This window comes from Lepisosteus platostomus, chromosome 5, assembly GCF_059453375.1.
Source record: "Lepisosteus platostomus isolate fLepPlt1 chromosome 5, fLepPlt1.hap1, whole genome shotgun sequence".
Classification (NCBI taxonomy): Eukaryota; Metazoa; Chordata; class Actinopteri; order Semionotiformes; family Lepisosteidae; genus Lepisosteus; species Lepisosteus platostomus.
The window spans coordinates 15,717,726-15,728,832 of record NC_142615.1 but is presented as its reverse complement, the minus strand read 5'-3'; the positions used below and the strand labels follow the sequence as shown (position 1 = coordinate 15,728,832).

Sequence of the window (11,107 nt, the reverse complement as noted above, 5' to 3'; positions counted from 1 at the left end):
CAATTCAAATATGTTTATCTCATTTCAGTAAACACCGAACAGTGTTCATAATGTTCTTTTATAACACAGCTTTCTGTGATTTTTTGTATACCTAAGCTTTAACAGGTGGTCCTGCATTCCTCCTCTGCACTATGTCTGGTCATGATTTGCTTTTTTCTGTTTGCTCATTTCAAAGAAACACCTGCTGCATTTCTAAAACTCCTGAGCTCTTTAATTGTGTAGAGATGAGCTTGTGATTCTCTGCAGCGCTCTGTAGGTCTGTGCAGCTCACACAGGGGGTCACTGCGCAGGTGAAGCACGAAGCCCTGGACGTACCCTGCTGGCCCACACGCTGCAGGGCAGAGCCAGGCAGCAGGCTGGGCTCACTGGCCTGGAGAGAGAGACACAACAGGCTGGACTGTTCGCAGTAAGAGCTCACACCAGGACAGTGAAATAGTCTGCACCATGTGGAGCTGTGACACCCCTCTGCCAAAACACAGCTGGAGGAGATCCTGGAGCCAAATAACTTCCAATGATTAAATAGCTGGATGGGCCAGCTGGCCTCCTCTTGTCTGTCACCATCATACTCTGATCTTCTCATGGTGTGTGAGTAAGTTAGTATTTTATTGTTTTGATTATTGGGAACACAAACCACTGGATTGACTTCACATGAGCAGTTACTAACATCCAGGTTTATTAAAAAAACTTCCCTCTGTCAGGCTGACACAAAATGACAAAGTGATTCACATCCCCCACAGCAACACACCTTCTTTGAAACAACAACCACCAAAGAAATCACAGCTGTTTCTAAACCACTGCCTCTAAAATCCTTAATCACACCCCTAACAATCACACCCCCTAACACTCACACCCCTGCAGCTCTGTGCAGATCTAGGAAGTGAAACTCAGAGATCAGCTTCTGAAACAGCCTCACTGCAGCTCCGTCTCTACTGCTCCTCTCTGTGCAGTTTTTACTTGTCAGAAAAATGGCAGAAGGCAATATTTCAGTTTCTCAGGACCAGTTCAGTTGGTCAGTGTGTCTGGATTTGCTGAAGGATCCAGTGGCTCTGCTCTGTGGACACAGTTACTGTATGGGCTGTATTAATAACTGCTGGGATCAGGAAGATCAGACTGGGAACTACAGCTGCCCCCATTGCAGACTGACCTTCACTCCAATGCCTGATCTTCACAGAAACACCATCCTGGCTGAAGTGGTGGAGAAACTGAAGGAGACAGGGCTCAGTGGACCTCCTCCTGCTCACAGTCCTGCTGGCCCTGGAGATGTGCTGTGTGAAGTCTGCACTGGGAAACAGAGGGGAGCTGTGAAATCCTGTCTGGTGTGTTTGGCCTCTTACTGTTAGACTCACCTCCAGCCTCACTATGAAGCTGCTCCATTGAAGAAACACAAGCTGGTTGATGCCACAGGACAACTGCAGGAGAAGATCTGCTCCACTCATGAAAAACTACTGGAGTTCTATTGCCGTACTGACCAGAAGTGTGTTTGTTATCTTTGGGTAATGGATGAACACAGAGGCCATGATACTGTCTCAGCTGCAGCAGGAAGGACTGAGAAACAGGTGAGGACTTTGAGTCTGTATTTATTTTCTAGTACAAGATGTAAAATTGATATTTAGGATATCTTGGGCTCTAACTGATCTCCTGACTGTATTTACTGTATCCATAATGCTGTATCTCTCCACTGCTGAGTCCTGCTCATGTACTCAGCTGTGATCCACACTGTTGTGTCTCTGAAGTGTCTCCTGTTCTTCTGTCTGTTGTTCATTATCTCCTCCTCCTCAACTTCACTGTTTCCCTCTTTACTGTCCTCATGTAGCACCAATGAACCTGTACAACTGCACAGCACACTCAACACCTCTGTAACAGACTGCACCCTCATTAATGCACAGCAAACTCAACACCTCTAGTACAGACTGCACCTTCATTAATGAAGTCATGCTTTAATTTCACCTCAATAGTATTATTATTAATAATAAACTTTATTTTATATAGCATCTTTAAAAGTGGCAAAGCAATTTACATCATAACAAATGCACAGAGAAAGGAGGTATGGTATCTTTAAAATGGCTTCTCAAAACACTTTACAGAACACCGAAGGTAGAAGGTAGAAAGGGGTTTGATAAAACAGCAGAAAAGCAAAGGGGCAGAAACAGACCCAGTTAAATTAAAGCTCTTAATGAATAGAAGATTGTGAGTCTGGATTTGAAAGAGCTCAGGGAATGTGACTCTATGATATCCATAGGGATAGAATTCCAGAGCTCTGGGCTGCAGCAGAGCAGCCCTGTCACCCAGAGTGCTGGCTTGGGGGACAGACAGGAGACCAAAATTAGAAGAGTGAAGGTTGTGAGATGGGGAGTAGGATGATAGTAACTCTGACAGGTACAGAGGTGTCAAACCATGCAGAGGCTTTTAGGGGAGCATGAGGACTTTGAAATCAACATGAAACCTGATAGGAAGTCAGTGCAGGGACTCCAGGACAGGAGTAATGTGATCACTTGCATTAGACCTGGTCAGAATTCTGGCTGCCAAATTCTGGAGGCTGTAGGATGCAGCCTGGTGGTATTTCTGAGGTAGAAGAATGATGTTTAGGCAATCTGTTGCACATGTCAAGCCTGGATTAGATATCACCCCCAAGTTCTTCAATTTTGACTGTGACTCCTTAACAGGTCCAATTTCAGAGCTAAAAACAGAGAGAGACAAAGTGAAAGTGATCAGTGAGGTAAGACTGGAGCAGTGTCAGAAACTCCAAACACAGTCTCAAGACAAGAAAGTGTGATGTTATGGCTGACAGTGTCGAAAGCAGCACTGAGTTCAGTAAGAATGAGGACAGAAAGAGAACAAGAATCAGGAGCCATTAGAAGATCATTAGTGACTTTGACAAGGGCACTTTCTGTGCTGTGAAGTCAGGGCACTTTCTGTGCTGTGAAGTTGTCTGAAACCAGATTGGAGTTCAAAGAGGATTATTATCTGAAATCTAACAGCACATTCTAAACATTTTGCTTGAAAAGGTAATTAAAAGGTATGAAAGTTGGATAGAGGGTGAAAGTTGTTCAGGTTGTCCAGAGCCATGATTCTTTTTCTCACACAGGGTTAAAAGCAGCAGTTGTGAAGGCCACTGGTACGATATCAGTGCTCAAGGATTCATTTATCATATTGAGGACTATGGGGCAGAAAGCAGAGAAACAGGATTGAAATAAAGTGCTGGGAAGGGGATCTAATAGGCAGGTGGTTTATCTCAGACACAAAAACCAGTTGTAAACTGTGGTATAATACCTTCACATGCGCTATTAAATACAAGACTCACGCTGGGCTCAGCTGGAGTCAGATCTGACACAGAACATGTTCCCTTTTCTCCTCTGAAATGATCTGAATTTTCCCAGAAGCAGACAGGATGTGAGATGTGGTCAGACACATGGTCTTACTGGTACAGAACCTCATCCAGCAGTCAAGCACGTCAGCCACAGGGTCTCCACTGACTGCAGGGGAAACTAGTAGCAACCGGGCTCATCAGTAGTGCTGAAATCCTCTGTTTGGAGATGCCAAGACCGGTCATATTGAGATGAATGAAATCTGAAATCTCTAGATTATGTTTTATATATAATTAGAATCACAATTATCTCATTTTTACATTTCACTTCACATACAGATGTGCAGACCCAGGTGTGAGGTGTAAAACTTGAGCAGGAGGTGGAGACTCATGCTCTGCTGCGCTGCACACGCTGCCGGTGTAGATTAGACAAGAAACAGGAGCGTGTCAGACAGGACCAGGAAACACATCTCATGTGGATAAGACATCAGGGATACAGAGTGTGAATTTTCCAGGGTGACTCTAAGGAGTGTCTCTGTGATGTGATTCTCTTACAGCAGAAATGTCCTGAGTGTCTCTGTTTCTCCACAGAAGCAGCTGGGGGCGACAGACACAAACCCAGCAGAGACTCCAGGAGAGAAAGAAGGAGCTGCAGAAGCTGAGACAGGCTGTGAAGTCACTCAGAGTGGGTATTGACCAGAGGAGTGGACACACTGACACACATTGCCCCAGCTGGACATTGGACAGTACCCTTTGGAAACAAAGCATACAACATAATGTAGTTTGAGAGTTTTCCTGTGTAATAATCCAGTGTGTGTCTCCTCCCTCAGAGCTTTGCACACACAGCAGTACAGGACACTGACAGGATCTTTACTGAACTGATCCACTCCATTGAGAGAACACGATCTGAGGTCACAGAGCTGATCAGAGCTCAAGAGAGGGCTGCAGTGAGTCAGGCTGAAGGATTCTAGAGCGACTGGAGAAGGAGATCACTGAGCTGAAGAGGAGAGATGCTGAGCTGAACCAGCTCTCACACAGAGGATCACATCCATTTCCTCCAGGTAACATCACTGCTCTGTGACTCTGCAGTACAGAAGGGTGTCTCTCACACAGAGCTGCTTCTGGCTTCTCCCAAGGAATGTGTGTTGTGTTTGACTGGAAACTCCTCTTTCTCTCCCCTGCTGCAGAATTATCAATCTGTCTGTGTCCCTCCTGGAGCTGGAGACTCACCCAGCATCCCTGCCAGTCCACACTTCTCTCCTGAGGCAGTGAGGAGAGCTGTCTCTGGACTGAAAGAGCGACTGGAGGATCTCTGCAATAAGGAATCAATAAAGATTTCCATGACAGGTTGGTGGAGAAACACACTGATGTCTTTCTGAATAGCTTATAAATTTCCTTTTTTTCTCTTATATTGTTTATAGATTTTTTGTGCAGTGACTGCATTTATCAGAGCAGCTTATCAGTCAGTTTCTAGGTGAAACATCTTAAAAGCTCTAGTCTCACAAATCTTTATGACAGTAACAGTATTGTTATATTGTGCTGTATATAGCTTAACAAGAACATTTTAATAGGACAGGCTTAGTATAGTAGACCAGTCTGTTACAATAGTAGCCACAGTTTCAGTACAGTAGATTCAGTCCTGTTACAATAGGATCTACAGCCCCAGTACAGTAGAACAGTCTGTTACAATAGGAGCCACAGTTTCAGTACAGTAGATCAGTCCTGCTACAATAGGAATTACAGTCCCAGTACAGTAGAACAGCTCTGTTATTCCTGTTACTCTGTTACTGTAGCCCTGATGAGACATTTCTCTGTGTGTCTCCCCAGTGACTGAAGTCTACAGTCTGCTGACTCCAGAGCCCGGGTCCAGAGCAGAGCTTTTACACTGTGAGTCTGTTTTCACAACAGCTGAAATATACCTGGAGCTCAAACACACAGCAGGAACAGTGATACATAAACTGATACACACTCTGACACACACACTGGTTCACACTCTGATACTTGCTGATACACGTCTGAATTCAGAAAGTCAAGCTTGCAGACAGTCACTGTGTGTGGATCAGAGACACACTGTATAAGAAACATTCAGATGCACACAGACAGAAAATCCAGTGGGCGTCATTTTTGTAAGAAAATGCACTTTATTACAGCAATGTGTCCTGCACTCAGTCAGTGTTACTGGTCACTGTGGGTACAGATCACTCAGTCAGTGGTACTGGTCACTGTGGGCACAGGTCACTCAGTCAGTGATACTGGTCACTGTGGGTACAGGTCACTTAGTCAGTGATAATGGTCACTGTGGGTACAGGTCACTCAGTCAGTGATACTGGTCACTGTGGGTACAGGTCACTCAGTCAGTGATACTGGTCACTGTGGGTACAGGTCACTCAGTCAGTGATACTGGACACTGTGGGTACAGGACAATGATGGCTGAGCAATGATCAGTTCTCAGTATCACCGCTGGTTCTTTATGAAATTACTGCTCGCTGTTGTGGACAGACTGTGTTTCTTTCTTATCTCTCTCAGTGGCTCAGGCACCAGACTCCAGGGTGTCCTGTGATGTGTCTGTGTGTCTTATTGCCTTGTGCTGCTCAGTCTTATTGAGTGAGACTCCAGTCTTACAGCCACTGCTGCTCACACTCACTGACACTCTGATCCACACTGCAGTGGAGACTGGGGATCCTGAAATGTACTGACTTCAGACTGTAGTATAAACTCTGCTATAATAACAGGTAAGAAGCAAGAATGGTCTTTAATACAATAAAGATCTACTTCTCCTCTGCAGATCCTGTGAAGCGAGTTCCTCTACCTAAATCACGTATGTACACTGTGTGAAACTCTGTTGACTGAGAGCAGTGACTGTACTGACATCTTTTTACCAGTGTGTGACTCTGATTAACACTGTCTGTGTCTCTGTGCTCCAGTGTGTATTTGTGATTAACAGTGTCCGTTTCTCTGTGTTCCAGTGTGTCTGTGATTAACAGTGTCTGTATCTCTGTGTTCCAGTGTGTTTGTGATTAACAGTGTCTGTGTCTCTGTGTTCCAGTGTGTGACTGTGATTAACAGTGTCTGTGTCTCTGTGCTCCAGTGTGTATTTGTGATTAACAGTGTCCGTTTCTCTGTGTTCCAGTGTGTCTGTGATTAACAGTGTCTGTGTCTCTGTGTTCCAGTGTGTGTCTGTGATTAACAGTGTCTGTATCTCTGTGTTTCAGAATGGCAGTGGCTGTGCAGTGCTGCAGGTAGGTCTGTCTCTTCTTGATGACAGAGATGCTGTTTTAAGCCCTAGTGTCTGGGGTTATTGAGGTCTTGAGACCAGAAGGTCTCTTTAATGTGAGATGGTTGTTCATGGTCTGTAAACAGAAGGAGATGTATTTCACTCTCATGTTTCTGTAACATCCTACATGTGGGCTGTGAAGATCAATCAAAGTTTCTTGGTGGGAATTTCTATCTCCGTCCTGTGTTTCAATCTAAAGGCTAGAGTCTGTCCTGGTGTAACAGGAGCCGGTGTGTGAAGTGTAGTTCAGGACCCTGGCAGACGGTATAATCCAGAAGTAAGTGGAGAAGGACATCGGGGAGGAGACGTAGAGGATCAGGGCAGGTTCACAGACAGGGGGGTGTGACAATGGCAAACAGTTTTAGGGAAGTTCAAAAGGGGGAATCTGGGGCGCATATCTGTGTGTCCTGACAGAGCTCTCAGGTCCAGTCAGTAAGAGACTCTGTGGCCTGTTTCTCTTCCAGAGTCTGAGGCTCTTGACCATCAGGTGTCTTATTAGTCCTGGTAAGAGAGGGGTGCTGGGGGTGTTTATCTGTCAGTAAGGAATCTGTTTCCTGGGCTGGAGAATTCATCTGAGAGCTGTGAGCTCTGCTGAGACAGGCTGCAGTGATGTGGGTTCAGTAAGAGACTCAGTGTAGTGTTTGACTCAGAATAGATCAGTCATTTCAACATCAGTTCATCGTAATCACTACTGTCAGCAATGATTGTAGTTTTTACCTCAGATTTGGGTTTGTCTTCACAGGGCAGGAGGAGGAAATTTAGCTTCTGTGTTTCAGTGTCTTCTTAGTGTGACACTGTGACTGTGTGTCTAAGAATAAAAGTTAAGGAAATTTTGTTTGAATTGAGAAACTATTTGTAGGTCAAGAGTAATAAATTCCTGGTTAGTAGTTCAAGCAGGTAGCTGTGTCAGCATGCGTAGGCTGCAAAGTTACAAGTAAAGGTTTATTCCTGCTGAAAAGAGAAGAAACAGAACCTTTCAGCTGTGGAGACTTATTCTGGTGTCCTTCAGTTGTTTTTGGTTTCCTACTAAAATAAGAATGTCTTATGTTATTGTTGGTCACTTGCAAAATCCTCAAACGCTTTTAAACTACAGTATGCAGACATCAAATGCACTTGAATTGGGAATTACACAGTAAAATGCAAGGGAGGTGTAATTTGAAGGGAGAAGAAACAGTATTTCTGCATATTTTATGCTGATGAATGTGAAGATATAGAGGAATGACAGACAAAAAGAAAAATAATTCAGGACAGCACACAGCCCGTTATACAGTTTGTCCATTGTTGGCTTGCTGTTTACTGGGACCAACAGTAACAGTGACAGGAAGCCAACAGGAGGTATAAGTCATCGTAAATTTATTCTGTTCAGTGTTTAAAGAGTGAGCAAACACCCTGTACAGGACATGTTTCTGCAGTTTCACATCAAGAAGAACAGACGTTTGGAAAGCTGTGTCAATTCTACTTGTCACAGAAATGGTAAAAACGACACACATTTAACCCGGGAACACTCACTGACACAGTGCTGTACTTCATGTGTACAAAAGACAGAACACATGCTCCTTTAGATGATTGTTTTCCAGAAAGAGGAGTGTGATGATATTCTTCTGTGTCATGTTCTACACAGAACAAATGTGAAATATCAGTGGAAGATGTTGTCGTGTCGGCTTCAGAGCTGCACTGACCAGAAGAGTGCGTCCTCTCTCATCACTGAACTAAAGGCGCTCTGAGTCCAGAAATGAATTCAGGTGTTTTTGAATAAATTCATGTAGGTGGCTGTGTCAGCCTCTCTAGGCTCCAGGAGTAAAAAAATAAGAGCTGATTAGAATATCTTTGATCTTCACTAGATTGACAGGCAGACAAGCAAAGGGACGTATTACTCAATATTAAGTATTAAGAGTTCATACTGAAGTATTAAGTATGGGGAGAGTATTAAGTCAGTGTTCATTAGTCATGTGAATAAAGCTTCTTGAATTGTATTGATTAAAACCCCCATTCAGTCTGAACACGTATAAGCCCCGCCCCTGTCTCTCAGTGGACAGAGCTCACTGATTGACAGCTGGTGTCTCCTATCAGAGAGGCGGACAGCTGAGCGCGAGCAGTCTGAAGTCAGTATGAGCGCCTCTGTTTCTCTCGTCTTTCTCTCCGGGTTTCTGGATGTGTTATTTCCGGTTTAAATTGAATACTTTGGATATTTCTTGGCATTTTCAAAGTAAGTTTGAAGTCCTTTATTTCAGCAAATTATTGCTTTTGACTTTAGATTTTTCTGACCATTATACAGTCTTTGAATTCAGCACTTTTTTATTCTGTGTCATCAGGAAAATGGTTTTAGAGAAGAACGAGCTGCTGAATTGGGATTTGAAATAAACCTTTTTAAAAGACAGGTCGTCCAGTTTCTTACAATATACAGGTCGTTGTGGTGGGTTTTGAAGTTTTTGAAAGCGAGTGGTCGGGCTGTAGTTTCTCTTGCAGTCCAGTCAGTCCTGTGTTTATTAATAATGTTGTTTAAAAAAATAAAGTTTAATCGCTATGAAAACAAATGTTTAATGTTTGTATTTAGAGGATATTGGGGATCACTTCCATGTGTAATACTTAGTGAAACAATGACAGAATATGTCGTTTCTCTGGAAGGGAAAATATATAATGAGTAATTTACTTGTTTTTCTCACGCAGTGTGTTTGGGGGACAAAGACATTTCACAGCATAATGGAGTTGAACTGGAATGTAATCGGCAGGAGCCTGTTGTGATGTTTGCTGTTTTATTCCCCAGCTGCTGTGACTCTGGACCCTGATACAGCTCACTGTGAGCTCAGCCTGTCTGGGGATGGGAAGAGAGTGAGATGGGTAGAGGAGGAACAGGATCTCTCTGACAATCCTCACAGATTCAATGACTGGGAATGTGTTGTGAGCAGGGAGGTCTTCACCTCAGGGAGACACTACTGGGAGGTGGAATTGAATCAGAGCTGGAGAATAGGAGTGACCAGAGAGTCTGCAGAGAGGAAAGGAGAGTTCAGCTTCTCTCCCCAGCAGGGTTACTGGTGTCTGGACTACTACCCTGATTTCTCTGCTCTCACTGATCCTGAGACCCCTCTCCCCCTCAGTCTGTGGCCCAGGAAGCTGGGGGTGTGTGTGGATATTGAGCAGAGAAATGTCTCCTTTTACACAGTGGAGTCCAGAGCTCATCTCTACACTTTCACTGACATGGTCTTCACTCAGGGGGAGAAGATCTATCCTGTCTTCTGTACTGGGGATTCAGATAAAGACCTTGAGCTGCTGCCTGCTGTCAGTGTGGAGATTAAACCCGTCCCTGACTCATGAACACAGGCTGACTCTCTCCCAGCTCTCTGTCCCACTGCTCATACTGGGAGACGAGTTTAATGGCGGGTAATGAGATGATGTCATAAATATAATAGTAATTTTAGAAATGACGATGTTGTGTTTAAACGTGTTAAATTACAGTAAAAGTTTTAAATAGGGAAAATAACATGTACGAGAGAGGGAGATATAACTCGAAACATGGTTTCATTATGACCAAAATCAGTCTTGAGATATTTTTAACTTGATTTACAGTATTTGAGAGGTATGTCTTAACACCGATACTACAGTACGTAAATACTGCTCACGTATATGTTTCTAGGTTTATATTATGCATTTCATATGGTCAAATTACTTTTGAGCAACAAATAAGAAGCGCGAAACGGTATGCCCAGGGCGTTTTAGTTTTGTTTTGTGCTGGGACTCTGCTTTTAACAATGTCGCCGTGGATTGATTAGAGATATCAAGTACATACAAGTCATTTTTTAAATGTTGTAGTTCGTCTTGTAAAAATGTTACGAGTACATCATCTATCAACAATTACACAGGTTCTGTTTCCATATTGCGGATTTTGGTTACGTAATATTATTTTCTAAATTTCACGTTGTGAATATATGATTTGGGCAAACAGAGCCGCAAAGAAGTACATTATGGGTTGTTGTTGTTGTTTGCAGTTTTATCTAGAACAAGCGATGCTTAAACCTTTGTGTGATTCTTGTGAAACTATCCACACGACAGTTACAGTACCTAGGAGTTGACTTCAATGATGTCACTGATGGGATGTTTCTAAAAATCCATCCTCTGTAAAACGTCTTCTCTAGTTGTCCTGCATATGTATACGCTAATGAAGCTGTGTGTTCTGAGCCTGGATCTCTACATTTCTGTATGAACCAGCTTAGAGAGCTAAAGACAGCTTGTGTTTAAATTGAGTGTTAGGTAATTTATGCTTCTGTAGCGGCGAGGCTTATTAATAAGGCAGAATTAAGTGTTTCTGAGCTTTCCCAAATTAGGCCCCATCTCTCTGTTCATCTCTGTGGTGCAGCCACAGAGAAACTATTCATGCAGGCTGATTTAAGGTTTCCTTTGATTTAAGGTTTCCTAGGACAGCTCCCAAAGGGGGATGCACTTAGCTAAGCCTGGCTATCATGATCAATGGTCATCCATTGGTGCCTATATGTCTAGGGAGTGCCAGTCTGGACTGCATTCCTAAGTGTCAGGAG

At 43.5% G+C, this 11,107-nt stretch overlaps 1 protein-coding gene across 1 annotated transcript; it reads left to right on the top strand.

Annotated features, from left to right (window-relative positions):
• The first annotated feature begins 906 nt into the window (after positions 1–906).
• LOC148664066 (E3 ubiquitin-protein ligase TRIM39-like) lies at positions 907–10,734 on the top strand. The gene is made up of 8 exons (XM_088631458.1): positions 907–1,556; positions 3,896–3,989; positions 4,135–4,365; positions 4,492–4,651; positions 5,132–5,191; positions 6,090–6,122; positions 6,517–6,543; positions 9,343–10,734. The coding sequence occupies exons 4-8, from the start codon at positions 4,645–4,647 to the stop codon at positions 9,888–9,890; spliced, it is 675 nt and encodes a 224-aa protein (XP_088487584.1). The 5' UTR covers positions 907–1,556; positions 3,896–3,989; positions 4,135–4,365; positions 4,492–4,644; the 3' UTR covers positions 9,891–10,734.
• Positions 10,735–11,107: the final 373 nt, after the last annotated feature.